Source organism: Epinephelus moara, chromosome 20, assembly GCF_006386435.1.
Source record: "Epinephelus moara isolate mb chromosome 20, YSFRI_EMoa_1.0, whole genome shotgun sequence".
Lineage (NCBI taxonomy): Eukaryota > Metazoa > Chordata > Actinopteri > Perciformes > Serranidae > Epinephelus > Epinephelus moara.
The window spans coordinates 36,540,143-36,556,876 of NC_065525.1; the positions used below are offsets into that span (position 1 = coordinate 36,540,143).

A 16,734-nucleotide genomic window follows, 5' to 3' on the forward strand; every position below is an offset into this window, starting at 1 on the left:
CAATCACTTTCTGTGCCACTATCCCCGCTGCTGCTGGTAATGTAGCAACATCTTGGTAAAAAACATTTATGCTTTTTGTGCCACTATCCCTGCTGGAAATGCAGTGATTTCTGTATAGAATCAACTGCTTTTTGTGCCACTATCCCAACTGCTGCTGGTAATAAAGCAACATCTTGGTAAAACAAAAAAACAACTGCTTTTTGTGCCACTATCCCCACTGGAAATGCAGTGATGGCTATGCCAACTATGCCACTCTTGCCTGTCATTGACACACTTGCCAGCTTTTATCATCATTGAGGACCACAATGGAAATAAGCCTTTGGGCTTTATTGTGTATTNTCAATATACGGAGAATATCTCTCCTTCCTCTCTGTCTTTCCGCCATCTTCTCTGTTTAAGACACTCTTAGGCTTCTTAAAAGTCCTCCTCCCTCCTCTTAACAGTTTGTCACCTTAGGAGCTCTCTTAAGGCCTAAGATGCTTTGTGAATAACTTTTATCTAACCAAGCAGGAATTCTAAGATTTTTCTTAGAATGACGTCACTAAGAGCTACTTTTAGTCTTGGGATTCTTTGTGAATACGGGCCCTGATCTGCAGTTACTCATGTATGTTTTTTTAATTGTTGTCAAATAAACCTACCTATGGCTGTAAAAAAACAACCGATTTCTTTGCCACTATCCCTGCTGCCACTAGAATTGTAGCAACATCTTAGTAAAAATTGCTTTTTGTGCAGCTATGCCAACTGGAAATGTAGCGATGTCTCTGTAAATAAAACAAGTGCTTTTCGTGCCACTATCCCTGCTGGAAAAACGGTGATTGTTCGCAACAAAACATCCACATTGATGCAGCCCTCTGACAGACAATTATGACATCATAGCCACAGAGTATTATGGGACTTTTTTCTAGTAGGAAGATGTACAGGCAACATGGACCCGCATTTTTGGACTCCTAATTGCACTCTGTCTCATCAATCTGTGGACTTGTCTTCATGAGCGTCCATGATAAAAATCACAGGTTAAAAGATCTAGTCAAAGTTCCTTATTGTAGATGAGAGCCCTGTGCATTGCAGTTAATGAATACTAGAGTCCTGTCAAATGCATTCTGACCGATGTACCAGTGCGAATGTCCATCCATCCAAAAATCAGCTATCACAGTCCAACATCCTTCCTTCAGAACAGTTTTGTTGTTTGTTGGTCTGGAAAAGTCTGCAGTGGTCTGCAGCTTGGCAGATGTCTCGCCTGGGTGATACACCATCCACCATCCCCTCCACCCACCAATAATAAAGCTCACACTACGTCACTTTAGAAATGTTGATATGATACGTATGAAACATGCAAATTTCCGTGAAGCATACTGGTGAGTATACTGGTGTCTGTGTGCATAATGAAGCAGGAGGTGGATAGGGTGGGGGCCAGTAGGGGCTAAACGTTTTGTCCTGGGGCAACCAAACAGGTTAATCTGGCCATGCTTAGTTTAAGACTTAAAGCAAATAAGTAATTCTCATATATTTTAGGAACTATTGGAGGTCACATGACCAGAGAATATGAATAAAAGTACATGTAATGCCTGTAAACATGCTCATGAGAGATATAAACAGTGTCTTAAATCAGTTATACTTGTGACTATGATGCGAAACATGTGAACTTCCACTTGAAGGCCGATCAGACGTCTGCCAACTCTCAGTTGACTCAAGCAGCATTTGACTCCAGGGTTGTTGATAGAAGCAGACTCTGTCCAAACGGCAACATTTTTTCCAGTGAACCTTTGTACTAAGTGGATTTGAATCGATTCCCAGATGAGTCTAACAGTGCCAATTTGTGTCAGTCTCTCTATCATCAGAAGTAAAGTGTTTTTTAAAAGCCGTTCTCAGACTGCCGTGATTTTAAACTTCACCTCTCAACACTGCCGGTTCACGAATAGAGGGAAGCCTGTGGGTCTGATCCGTGGGTTGGCTGCTTTATAGATTGCGGTATTGTATAACAGATCATTTTGTGTGGCTTACTTCTCCAAAATGCAGCTCTTAGTGTGTTTGTAAGTTCATGATGTCTAGACACACATCCTGGTGGGTTGGCTGAGCTCCCGGCCAATCGGACTCACAGGCCAGGACAAACTGAAAAAAAAAGAACAACAATGAGAACACCAAAGTAACGACACAAAGGCTTTTTTTGTTGTGTGGTAAACGTGACCTTTCTGTTTGTCATCTTGGAAAAAATCTGATTGTGTGTGAATTACAGAGCCCAGTTTGTTACTATAGTTCAGTGTCAGTCACTTTGAAACTACAGTGAACTCAGTTTGAGGAAATGTAGCAGCCATAGTCAGTATCATATCTCACATCTCCTCTGAAAACATACATCTTAAATATTCTTATATCTCTTTCAATATAGATTCTCCTTTTTGCCATTTCATTTATTTTACTTGTTCCCCTGTAATTTGCTCCCGTGTAATTTATCCTGATGTATGTTACGTACCTTTCCCCCCTGTTTGCTTTAATAATTGCGGCGTATGGAGCACTGGATAACTTCTGTTATTTTAAAGCTGCTCTTAGAGAAATATTAGCAGCCTGTTATTATGATTATTATTATTTGACTCAGGTTACACTTCATATTTGAATTGCTTATTTGGTTTCTTCTCAGTTACAGTCTCTGTTGTGCACTCAGCTCAAGTCAGCTGACTGTTCTCACACGGCCTTCTCGTGTTCAGTGTGTGTGTGAGAAAGAAAAAGAGAAAGCATGTGTGAGCTCTTTCCCTTTTATTTTATTCTGTCTTATGAGATCAAACTAGCTGCATATGAAAAATCATTGTAGGTATTTTTTCATTCTTGAAAGGTAGAGTGATCTGGGGTTGTGACCTTTAACAGGATTAGGATTAAAGTCAGCTGCTATAGGGGGACGATAGGTGCTTTGGGTTTGCCGTGTTCTCTTTGGGAGTCTGGAGCTCAAAAGACAAACATAATATTGTTTTATCAGCTTAATTACTATTATTACTTTTCCCAAATTTTGTGAGAATTGCTTACAACTCTGATTTTGAGCTGACAACATGTTTTAGAAATCCATTCCAGAAACATCTGTTTGGGGGCTCAGGGACCCCGGCTGTAAAACATGTCTAAATACAGTGGATTTTCATATGCTATATATCTGTGACTGATGCTGACAGTATATTTTATACAGCACTGCCTCCTAAATGCAAAATAATAATTATTTTTTTCTTGAAGTAAATTGCCTTTTTTGGGGGTTTTAACATGCTTGAAAACGCACAAATTTTTGCATTTATTGCGTTAGTGGGCGGGGCAAAATGGCTTGGCGACTAAACCCAAACGACCTCGTTATGATTCCCAAAAACGCCAAGACAAAACTCAAGGCAAAGCAAGGATCTATATAGGAGATGCTTTTGAATGGTGGAGACGGTTGAAAGCGGAGAGGAATTTGAAATCGGATGTCGAAGTGGCTACTCTTCTCCTCGACAGGTAAGCTTTAGCCAAAGTTGGCTAACTAGCATCATAGCTAGACGGGGATGGACATTTCGAATACTTTCAACTGTTATTCATTTTCGATCATACATTGTAGCCCATGTGTAGGTGGGTCGTCGACCCAGCAGATTTTTTTGAGAAACAAACGTTAGCAGCGCAGCAATCAGCATTAGCAGTGTACTGGTACATAGCATTAGCAGCTGGCTCCTCCTCCGCTGTATCCCGGCAGCAGCCGGACTTTCTTGAACGGGGGGCGGTCACGACTCGCGGCAGTATTTTGAATTTGAGTGCAGTAACCGTTTTGGCCACATTCTTACATATGGTGCCTTTAAAGAGCAGCCCCAGCTGCATGTTTCACCGACATGCACGAAAATCGGTTCACACATGTATCATGCCCAGATGCACAAAAAAGTCTCTTGAACCCATTGCCTAAACCTAACAGGAAATCGGCCATTTTGAATTCCGTGGTCATTTTTTGCCAATTCCCATGTGTTGTATGTAACAAACTCCTACAGATTTAATGAGGTTGCCTTCAAACTTTATGTGAGCTTGACTCGTTTTATGTGAATTCATTTTATTGGTGTAGTATATCAGCTGAGAGGCCCAACAAGGATTTAGACCTCTTTGACCCCAAACAAAAGTGACATCACTCTTTAGGATCCCATGTTGTACGTGTCTTTGTGACTGACTTTTTATTCACATATACCCAATATAACAGATAAAACAGGAAATGTTTCCTTATTTGGTGTAATCACAATGATTTTATGGCCATTTTAGTGTTTTACTCAACTTCATAAAATGAGCAGGGCAAGCCCAGTTTGTGGCGAAGGGATAAGGTACTCAGCTACATGTTGGGGTTAAATGAGGTCAGAGGCAAAGGCAATATTCAAAGGAAATAAACTGGTTGATTTTGTAGTTAATATTATTATTTACACGTATAGCAGTGGGGTCTGTGGGACCCCCAAAATGGGAGGTAAAACCAAAGTCAGCATGTCCAGTTTAAGATATTATGGATACCCTAAACAAAAACTGTGATTGTGGTTAATTTCAGAGAATGTGCTCACATGTGGAATATTACAAGTATGTGTGTTTTTATTAATGTGTATTTCTATAAAGGAATAAGGCATGACATTAATTATAATATACATGGGGGGACACATCCTCCCAAATATGCTTAAAATGCTTTAAAAGCACTAAATGGTTTAGGGCCCAAATACATTTTTGACCCTCTGCCACACTATGAACAGGGACAGGTCTGCTTTGTGTCCTCAGAATCAAGACTAAACATTAAGAAGCAGCGTTTGGCGACCCCTAATGAGGCTGTGCGTCCCAATACCCATACTGCCATACTATACAGTATGCCAAAAAAAGATTCAGTATGTCCCAATACACAGTACGTCAAATGCAGTATACCAAAAACACCAGGATGCTCTACTACATCCGGTCCCATTTTGCTGTGTGCAGGCCAGCATGCTTTCTGGCTAATCATGACCCACAATCCTCAGCACAGCGGACGGTACATCACATCCACTGAGCTGCAAACAGATGATGGCTTGACAGCTGACTGACAGCTGTAGGAAGTCGCAGCGATGGCCGGTCAAATGGTAATAATAGGAATATTTATCGTTTAAGTGAGCAAAATAATCATAAATATTACAAACAACAACAGGACATAACTATAAAAATAACAATGACAGAGAGCTGTCGCAAAAATAATGTTAGAATCTACAATCTGTGCAGTTATAACTTTAAAGTTAAACTACATATATTGCAAAGGAACTACAGCAGATCTCTCCAGATATCTGGCGAACTCGGTAAGTGGCGTTTATCTTTTATTTCCAAGATAAGAGATATAAGAGTAAGAGGGTCAAAGTTCAGGGCGTAATGTTATGAGAAAATAGAATGTCCTGATTGTGTGCATACTGCATGCACCAGTGCACACTTTTTTAAGGGCAGCTGCAGTATATACTATAAGTAAAGGAAAAAGTATGTGATTTGGATTGCACCCAGGGTCTGGACGCCAAAATGAGACCTATGTGAATTTGGCTACGTCGTGCTGTTTGTGTTATTCATGCAGACAGTAATAACAGTATAATAAAAACAGTATAATAGTAATAGCTTTCATTTATTACATATTTGTATGTGGTATATTTCAAATGTTTAATTTCTTTGTGGTGGGGGACCCTCAGACCCCCCAGCAGATTTGGCTACGGCCTTGGATTGAGGACCCACTTTTCCGAGTATGTGTCAGCCCTCTGATGACAGCACCTGCACCTTGCCCAGGAGGTAATCGTCACTCCGGGATTACGCACCTTTGACCTCCAGCACTGTCAACACTAAGCTGCTCACTGAGATGCCAGTGCGTCCAAATCCACCAGCAGCAACCGGTTTGTCACATGACCAGCGTGCAGCTCTGCCTCTGTGTGTCTCTGTGGCTTTTTTATTTCCGCGTTCACCGAGGGAGCTGCTGGGCTGAATGAGTCTTCACGGCCGCTCTGTGTCTACACCTTTCACGCCGCGGAACTGCGTCGCCGTGCGGGGAGGATCTGTCGGGCGGGGGGAAGCTCACGCAATCGCATCGCCTGGAGCCACGCTGCAGCAGGACCATGCTCACGCGGGTGAAATCGGCGGTGGCCAATTTTATGGGAGGTATGATGGCCGGTGGCTCCAACGGTGACCATCCCGGTGGCTCGGATCTGCCGCTGAAATACCCGTACAGCAGACCGGAGTTCCTGGGACTGTCTCCGGACGAGATAGAGTGCTCGGCGGATCACATTGCGAGACCGATCCTCATCCTGAAGGAGACCAAGCGGCTGCCGTGGTCCACCGGCTACGCAGAGTAAGTAACCTGTATGCGTCCATCTTTTCTTGCACAGCATCCTCTGGAAGTAAACGCGTCCGCCCCGCACCGCTAAGGCGCAAATATAAGCGCTCATAATAACATCATGTCAGGATTCATGTGTGTGTGTGAGAATAAAAATAGGCCAAGGTGCTGCAGCTGGCCCACATATTCCTTCAGTAGGAGCCTACATCACAGTATAAACACCACCAGAGGACACAAACATCCACCAAACAGATAAGGTCGCTGTAATCTAGGCCATAAAGGCAGCTTTATTATTGTGATGGTGTAAGGTGGTGCAGACCCACTGTAAAAGAGGACAATATAGATCTATGTGTAGTTTTTTTATTGCAGTAACATGTTTTATTGGCACAGTCACCTCTTCACCTGTGTCACTGCTTCATTGTGTGCACAGTATAAACACTGTCCCAGAAAAGCCAGTAAAACCTGACCCTGTTCTCCAGATGTAACCACATCACAGCAATCACTTGAAGAACAGCAGGTTTGAAGTGTTTGTTCGTTCAATGTTTGCCTTGTCACACACTCAAAGTCATCCTCCTTCCACTTGACGGCCCGAGAGCAGGATCGCAGCCGGACCTGAGATCATCTGTTGTATTATTGATATCACATCTTATGTTTGGGCGTGCACAGTCCATTTGGCTTCCCCGCATCCTCCTGCCAAGGATGTAATAAGCTGGCTGCGTTGTAATTTTAAAAGGACATATTATAAAGAGCATGCAGTGCAGCAGCTTGACTCGTGAAAGGGCAAGTTGTGGCTTTAGTATGGGGGGTGCAGCTGCAAAGAAATGGCAGGACATGAGAAAATGCAGACATGGTGGAATATTTTTCGAACGGCAACAAACAGGAGAGGAGTTATTTAATTTTCATGCTGGTGAGAGCAGCATGTTGTACACCCCCTCAGGCTAAAACAAGACCTGCGCTATACAAACAAAACCATGTAGTTTACATTTACCTTGGACAGAACGTAACTCAAAAGTAGGATTAACTCTTGCTCTCATCATCGTCTGACGCCTGAGAGCACAATCACTTTATACATCTCCACATGAAGTATCCGGGTGGTTTGGTGGTCAGTGATGCTGCTGCCTCATAACTATAGAGGTCACACATCAGTCCTTGAGGCACTCCTAACTACACAGAGTGTGACACAGCAGTCCTGAATTTGTAAAGTCACAAAAAAAGAGTTAGTATGCTCTGTTTTCCTTCGACATAAACTCTTATCATCTTCCGCTGATAGGATGTTATGATAGAGCGCCTGTTTCCTTGAGGTTAATTGTTTAATCGATGATGTTAGACGTTCAGTAAGAACGCTGCGTGCAGAAACTCCCCCCCTATCTGCTTGCATCTAGTGTTTCAACTTCAGCCGTCCTGCCGTGAACCCAGTGTAAATGTGCAAGTGCTTGTCATCTTAAGTCAGCCAAGGCTTCGACACAGCTGACCAGGTCAGTGTCACTGCCTCAGGCAACTGTTCTTGGTTTACAAGACGTCAAAAGGACAGGGTAACATTTTAGCAGCAAGGAGAGGAAGACGAGGGCTGCGACTAAAAAGTTTCAATAAAACTGTTTATTTTTCCTGTTCATTAATTAGTTGTTTACAGCATCAAATGTCAGAAAATAGTAAAAAATTGTCCAGAACAATTTCCCTGAGCTGGAGTTGATGTCTTTAAATTGCTTGTTTTGTCTGATTAACAGTCTAAAACTCTAAGATATTTGAATTGCTGTGATGTTTAAACACAAAAAACAGGGTGCCCAGGTTGTGAGGCCTTAACTACTACAGACATTTTGTTTAATTTCATTTATGCACCTTTAATTTCTTTTTGTGAAAAGGAGTAAAGCTTTTCTATGTAAAAGTCCACATTTCTTTTTTTTTTTATTTATCAGGTCAGTCGAATCTGAACAAACTGACAGTACTGTTATTGGAACTCATCATATCCACAAGCACCTGGTAGCTACACATTCTTGTACCCATAATAGTAATATAGTAACCACAGCGTTACAACTAAACACCACATTGTGACAGTTCAACAGACATATTACAGACAAAAAAAGCCTGCTCATGACCTCTTAAAACTTTCAACTTCATTGCTGATACGTGTGACACAATTTCTAACATAGATTCCTTCCATTTTCCAAAATCTGGAGGTGATGTAGTCCTCCAGAATCTGAGGATCACTTAAGCAGCTGTGACAATTCCTACATTTATCACAACAAGCTCATATTTTGACACATTCGGTAATTCTGTTTGGTCATCCTTAAGGCATAATCTTGGTGATTTTGTTACTGTCATACCCAACCACTTCCCTGTGTGATCTACAACCTTTTCCCAAAATGGATTAACCAGTTTACACTCCCAGATTGCATGTAGAAATGTTCCAACATAAATTATTAGCCAGTAGACCCACCCTGTACAACTACAACTAGCAAGAGTAAAGTAAGACCTATGAATTCATATATACTGAGGCAATTTCCCCCCATTGCCTCCTTTATATATTCCCCAGTATTTAATAGTATTTTCGACCATTCCTCATTGCTTAATTCAAACCCTAGGTCCTTCTACCAAATGATCCTCAGATTTTCAAAAGTCCACATTTCTTTTGTCAGAAATCTTTAAAAACTATAATACTGTCATTTTACTTCACACTTCCACTTCCCTATTGGCAAAATGTAGATCAACTTAACTCACTCTAATAACCACATTCCTACATAACACCTACATACACACAAGACCACATACTACTTACCTGCAATGCTTACCTACCCTGGAAATCCAGAGTTCTCGCAAGAGCACAATTTGAATTTGCTCAGCGAGTCACTCTGGCAATCAGTAATGATGCTCATTACCCATGCCGCTGGAGCCGAGCTGCACCAATCACATCGGTGTATCTGATATAGGCGGGCCAGAGGCGAGCTAAACAGATGACGACAGTGCTGCGACGACGAAGTCCAGAATCCGTCAGTAAACATTGCAAGATGGCTACGGATGAACACCAGTTGTTTGAAACGGCTTTGGCCGCTACAATGAACGAGTTAGACTTGGCTTTTTCTCTAAAAGAGGAACAGAAGACGGCGCTCGAGTCTTTCCTTTGCAAGAAGGACGTTTTTGCTGTTTTGCCGACTGGATACGGCAAGAGTCTAATCTACCAGTTAGCTCCGCTGGTAGCTAAGTGTATACGTCACCCCGTGTATTGTTCTGATTGGTCGTAGTGTTATCCAATTGCGTGCAGTGATATTTTCAAATGCATGCTTGGTGCCGCACCTCGAGTTGGGCCATTCGCATTACTCATAGCCAGACCCTAAATCTTTCTAGATTTGGGTCTGGATTTCCAGGCTAATGCTTACCTGCAATGCTTCAACAAATAAAACATGATTTGTCCAAAAATCTGTCCTAAATTTGGTCAAAAGGTGTCTTGAAAGGGTCTTCAAAGGATACCTGTAGACACCCTGAAAAACAGAGGCAAAGTCCTCACGTTTCAGGAGTTGGAACCGGAGTAAATTTGCCATTTTTGCTTCATTAAATACTTCAAATTGTTCATTAATTTTCTGTTGATTGACTAATTGATTGGCTGTTTCAGTACTAAAAGAGATCTATATGGTCTCTGCCTCCAGAGTGAGCAAATCCTTTGAAATTGTGTAATTCTCATACACGCCCTCTGCTTTGCTCCCTTATGCTAATCTGCTGTGAAGAATGTTTAATCTCAAGGCGGAAAAGAAAGGACGATAATTCGCTTCTGAGAAGCCATCACCCACTCATTTATGTTCTAAAGTAGGCTGCATAATTTATTTTTTGCTAACTGTGTATTTCATTATCAGCCCCAATTACTGAAACCACACAGTTATTTTACTGAGGTTTCAGTGTCCATTAAAAATCAACATATTTTAACAGGATGTATAATTCTACAGGATCAGTTTACAGCCCTACTTCATGAGGAGATGTGATGCTGCTGCCAGAAGTGTATGTGTGTGTGTGTGTGTGTGTGTGTGTGTGTGTGCACGCCAGCTTGGCGTAGCATCAGCCAGGACTGATCCATACTGGGGATTTGTCAACAGCTGGCTGACCAGCGGGCTTTGTTGTTGTGAAGTCTCACTGTCAGCACAGAGAACCTGAGCCCATGTGAGATGATGTGACGTGAGGGGTAACAGGGTCAGATACCAAGGGGTCTCTCTGATAAAACGTCAGGATAGATAGGGCATTCAAACTTTGTTATCCCACCGGGGGAAATTTGGTTGCAGCCAGGTAAACAAACACATTCCTGATTGCATAATGGAACAAACGAGGCAGATAACAAGGACAAACTGTACAAATGTAAGATCTCTTCAAATCAAACAGTGCAAGAAAAAAGCTGAATGCTGTATGTTAAGTGCCTCGGTGCTGGGATCACGTGTGAATTCAGGCTACTAATTGCTGCACAAACAAAAGAGACTTTCTATCATTTTGTCTGCTGTGCAAGAACTCTGTATCTACAGCCTGAAGGTAGGAGCTCATACTCTGTCTGCAGCAATAAAGTTTGACTTGACTTGATTCGACAAGACAGTGCATTTGAAGACTTGTTGGTTACAGCTGCTGGACTAGCATTTTGGGGGCGGTCTAATGCCTGATGCTTAGTAAGCCTGGTATTATCATGTGTTTCGGTGATCTGAACACAAAGTGGGAAATCTTAATCATCAGCCTACACTCCCTTACCTGCCCTACCCAGGAATACTCACTCAATATTGATGGCTCCAACCTAGCCTCGCGTCACCAGGCTCTTCACCCTCTTCACTACCTAGCCTCGCGTCACCAGGCTCTTCACCCTCTTCACTGTGCTACATCACAGAGAAATACAAACCATACTAATGAACCTTCATTAATATAGGCCTATATTTTATCTACAAGTGCACGTCACACACTGAGCGAGCCGCCTGTTAATGACGCTGTGGGCTAATGGGCATGTAGCTACTTCCATGTTTCAGATGATACGTCATGTTTGTAGTCGACCAATGAAGATGAGTTTACATATCACCTTGGGTTCGTCCTTCACCTTCTCAAAATGATCCCACACTTTGGATTTCCTGCCCGACATGTTATTAACTAGCCTGTGGAATAACCGCAGGTACCAGCCCTGGAAATTAACCTGACTCCTGACTGACTGCTGAGCGTGGCCACTTCCTGTGTGTGTCCTTTCAAATTAAATTCCCGCATGGTCCAGTCAGATAGGTTTTGGTTTATTTTGACAAGTTTCATGCTTGTTTTTTTCCTGCGACTAAGTGACCAGTGAAATCTTGCCGACTAATGACCTTTCTGGTCGACTAACGTTTGGTAGACTATTTGGGGGCGGCCCAACGTTGACCCCACCCTCACCTTCCTGCCTCATGTCAACCACATCACCAGAACACCAGAGCCTTCCTACGCCTCTGCAACATTGCCCGCCTCAGAAACACTCATACATGCACTTGTAACATCCACGCTTGTCTACCGCAACAGCATCCTCTACAGAACCACAACCACTGTCCTCAATAAACTGCAGTATGTACAGAACTCTGCTGCCCGCCAATATACCAGAATCTGCTCACATGACCACATCACCCCAGTCCTCCATGACCTCCAATGGCTCCCGTTTAACCCTTTGAAATCTGAGCAAATTGGCTTGATTTCTTTTAAAAACATGGAAAGAAGGCAACTTAAGAAGAAATGACCCAAAAAATGAGGAAGAAAGTGGTAAAAAGATAAAATTTAAAACAAGGAAATGAAAGAAAGAAAGTTATAAAACAATCAAGGAAATGACCTGGAGAGAAGCTTAAAATAATAATACTTCTGTAACATAATTTTAAAATTTAATAATAATAATGAATATCGTTTTCCCTAGCTTTTCTCTTTTTCCCCTCTTTTTTAAAAAAAAAAAATTCTCTAATTTTTTTTTTTTTTTTTTTTGCAATTTGTGTAACATTTCTTACCAAGTTGCTCATTACCTTTTTCCACCATGTTTTTGAAAAAAATACCTACAAAAGGTGTCTGAAAACAGTACAAGAGAAGTGATGTCGCTCCAGGTTTAAAAGTGTTAAACACAGGATAAACTTCAAGATTCTATTCACCATTTACAAGGCCCTTAACAACCTGGCTCCTCCATATCTCTCTGACCTCCTCCATCAGCACTCCCCCTCTTGTTGTCTCTGCTCTGCTGACGCGAACCTCCTTCAAATCCCCAGGACCAAGTGCTGAGCCTGAGGTAACAGGGCGTTTTCAGTCTCTGTGGAGCTCACCACCGAACCATATAAAAAAAATGCTGCCACACTGTCAGCTTTCAAAACCCACCTCTTCAGACTTATACCCCAGCATGGTTAAGAGTGTGTATGCAGCCATATTTTGTTAAATTTAACACGCATACTCAGATTATTTGAGAGATTTTGTTTTACATCAGCATCCTGACTGTTTCCACGTCATCAATTATATGAAAGGATTCCTTCATGTCAGCATCATTAGCAGTGGAGTTTAATATCAAAGTGTAGGATCATGCAGGCTGAACAGCACATTCCTAGTCTGCACAGTGTTTTTCCTCCTTCATACCCCTGCCTGCCTGTCTGTGGTCTCTCTGAGCTCGCTGAGGTTATCCTGGGTTATTGTGCTGCTCCCCATGGAGACAGGAAGAGCCTCTCTAGCTTTATGAGAAGGATTCTGATGTACTGTCTCCGAGTGGTTGCACTGTCGGGTCCAGTGAGCACGATCATTTGAATGGATCAGTGAGTATTGTTCACCGCTCCTCTCATCTCCACTTACAGGCCCCACTTTTGTAGACACGGGCTACATTTACCGCTGCTCTCCTCTCTCCACTTGTTTTCCACCCATCATGCACACCAGCAGTAATGATGAGTCTCCCTCCTATGTGCACTCAGTTCACTGTTTGTGTGCAGTTCATAGAGCGTCTATGTTGCGTGTTAGTTGGTGCTTCCAGAGGTGAGGAGGAAACTGCTCCAGATGTCAGCTTCAGTTGAGTTCAGTCAGGCGTGCTCTCTCCAGGAAGTCTTTTCAGTTTTGGAGGGGTCGACCTCACTGTGAATATTTCCATTCTCAAACTCAAAAATGCCAAGTCACCCAGTGGACACTTTATTAGGTACACCTGTGCTAACCAGTCCAAATCAATACAGCAAATTCTACACAGTGGTGACACAGGCCCAAAATACATACACGCATTCACAAACAGGAGCAATACATGTATTAAATGGAGAGATGTCAGAGTGAGGGGGTTGCCCATGAGCAGTTGGGGGTTTGGTGCCTTGCTCGGCAGTGCCCAGGAGGTGAACTGGCACCTCTCCAGCTACCAGGCCACACTCCATATTTGGTCCAGACAGGGACCAAGTCCCCAATGGACTGAGCTACTGTCAAGTGAGGTCCTGTGGTGGTGTACTGGATTATGATTACTATTGAAGGGTCTTTCTAATTTTTTGTCCTTCCCATTTCCACACATGATGAGTGCAGAATATTAGCAACACCTGTGTGTGTAATGCAGTCCAGGACAACACCATCATTAGATATGGCCTCAACAGTAAAACTTATACTTTAATTAAAACCTCAATGACAGTGTACAGAAAAAACATTTATAGCCATATAAATTTATAGCCATTAGATTGTACCAGTGTACCTAATAAAGTGGCCACTGAGTGTAAACTTATATTAATATTTGTGGTACACTCAGTAATTTGTAATGTTTCTAGCTTACATCCTCACCAGTCACCAGCCAGGTTGGTGCCCACATAAGTCATTAAAGGCCACTTCATTAATAGCCATTACCACTTTAAACTTGAGTGTCCCATGCTCCTTGTTCATTCATTCCTGGTGTCCTGGGGGGCTGGAGCCTATCCCAGCTGACATTGGGTGAGAGGCGGGGTACACCCTGGACAGGTCACCAGACTATCACAGGGTTGACACATAGAGACAGACAACCATTCACACTCACATTCACACCTACGGACAATTTAGAGTCACCAATTAACCTGCATGTCTTTGGACTGTGGGAGGAAGCTGGAGTACCTGGAGGAAACCCACGCTGATACGGGGAGAACATGCAAACTCGCACAGAAGGGCTCTCCCACCAGGAAACCTCTATGCTAACTAGGGCTCGACCGATATGGATTTTTTGGGGCCGATGCCGATTCTGATATTATGGAATAAAAAAATCCAATAACCGATATATCGGCCGATTAAATTTTTACGTTTTTCAATTTAAAAACCCCCGAAATACCTGCTTTTGATGGCTTAAATATAGTTCAAACACTAAGATATAAATTGAAGGAAGAACATTTTACTACTTTCAGATACTTTTATTATCAGAAATTGTGTGGAACAAGCAGCATATGAACAATTTGAACACAAAATAAATAAAAAATATGATGTGCAAAAAGGCAGTAAACCTCTGGGAAATAAAATAATCATGCAAAGTCTATATGAATTAAAACATTCACATGTATGTTCACAGTACCAGAGTTCTTCCTATAATTGCCAATATGTTCACAGTACCAGAGTTCTTCCTATAATTGCCAATTTGACAGAGGTAGGTTATAGTGCAAAAAATAACACAAGGACATCATTTCTAAGTAAAACACCATATTCCCTGCATTTTATTAGTGATGAAAATATAAGTGTTAACATCGGCGTCTATCGGCCAACTTTTGGCCGATTGCCGATTATTCTCTAATGGCTATAATCGGCTGGCCGATAAATGCTAACCGGGCCCTAATGCTAACCACTGCATCACCATGCTGCCCTGCTTTTTGTTTCTTCTTCTTAATTCTTTGGGTGCATTCAAGTGAAGAAGTGATCGATTAATCACTGAAATAATAGGTAATTAGTCAGATTAAGACAATAGTAATCAGTAGTTGCAGCCTTAGTTGCATGGCTACTATACCTGGTGTTGGTTCCTAGCCTCTCATTATTTCTGCTCCACATCATTTCTTGACCTTTTGATGTGTCCACTGACGTCATCTGGTTTGGACTGCTTGGTTTGAGCCTCTGCCTCTTTTCTCTGCCTCTGCCTCTTTTCACCTCCTCTGACCTTCTTCTTGGCATATGCGAGTCATGGCACTCAGAGTCTAAAGAATAAACTGTGACAAAGCTTCCCCAGCCACTCATTCATTCCCTCAGTCTTTACCTCTACTGACCCAGGACCAGTAACACATAATTCTGCAACCTCAGCAGCAGTCTGATCAATACTTAATCAATATGCGTGTCTATAAGCTGAATGCTAGCACCCCCACTGCGCTCTGTATGTTTTGTTTGCAAGTCAGCAGACATACATGTGTGAGAAGGCTTGCTCAGCATTAATATCTAATTAGGGATAAGAACGTGGCAGCTCCAGGGTGTTAACAGTATGAAGCGGGTGTTAAATATACTTAGGGCATGCATTTCTGAGATTAAAAAAAAGGGTTAAAACATGTTTGAAACACCATAACTATGCATGTTATCCTTCGGTTTTTATCTATAACACAATTTTCTTCAGTCTATTCCTCCACTTTACTGATATTTTTACCCTGTAAAGGAGCTAAATTAAGTCATTGTCACACTCAGCTGCCCAGAGGAAGCACATGAGCAGCACCCTTTACATATAAAGCTTCCCAGTGCTCAATCACATGATCGGGCACATGTTCTTGTGTTGTTTCTGCTACATCAACACGCCACACTGCTCTGAAGCAGCAACACAGTAATGCTATTTCAGTTCAGCGCCAGCTTTTCTTAACGTGCAGCTTAACTACGAGTTACCACAGAATGAGAGACATGACTCACTGCCGTCATCACATCACAGGAACATGTTTGTCGTTATCAGAAATGATCTGATTGTGGAAACTGAGATGTGGCAGGGAGAGTGTGGAGGCACAGCTGCAAATACAAGAATTAAAAAGAAAAGCAAATAATGCAAAGGAAAGATGGAGGATCTAAATATCAGACAAAATGGTGGACCCACAAATGCAGATGGAGACAGAAAAAGACAAGACAATCTAGCAGAGGACAAAGGGAAGACACAGACTTATATACACTATGACAGGGGAGATAATGAGACGCAGGTGAAAGCAATCAGACAATCAGGGCGGCGGGAAACTTGACGGGACATGGGGAGACAAACAACAGGCTTTCAAAATAAAACAGGAAACAGAACATACCATTTAAGTTGTGAATGTAGATTAACAATATGTAAAAGCAGCAGTATTGTGGAATATATATATATACTAGTCCATACCCATTGAGTACACAGTTGCCCACGTACAGTTTCACATGGTGTGCATTTGGGATACAGGTCATAGGAAATTGCAGATTAAATAGTCAACTGAACCCATTAAGAAGAGCAATGTATTCAGACAGAGTTTTTGTGAATTTGATAGTACGATTGCTTTATTGAAAGTACAGTAGTACCATCGCCAATAGTGGGATAGTTAGTGGGCTAAACTTGT

The 16,734-nt window shown here is 42.1% G+C and overlaps 1 protein-coding gene across 1 annotated transcript in view; it reads left to right on the forward strand.

The window, feature by feature from the left end:
- Positions 1–5,780: 5,780 nt before the first annotated feature.
- Positions 5,781–16,734, forward strand: part of ppm1h (protein phosphatase, Mg2+/Mn2+ dependent, 1H) — a 65,831-nt gene continuing 54,877 nt past the window's right edge. The window contains exon 1 of the mRNA XM_050073424.1: positions 5,781–6,304. Within this exon, the coding sequence (XP_049929381.1) occupies positions 6,072–6,304 (233 nt within the window). The 5' untranslated portion in view covers positions 5,781–6,071. The remainder of the gene's footprint in view (positions 6,305–16,734) is intronic.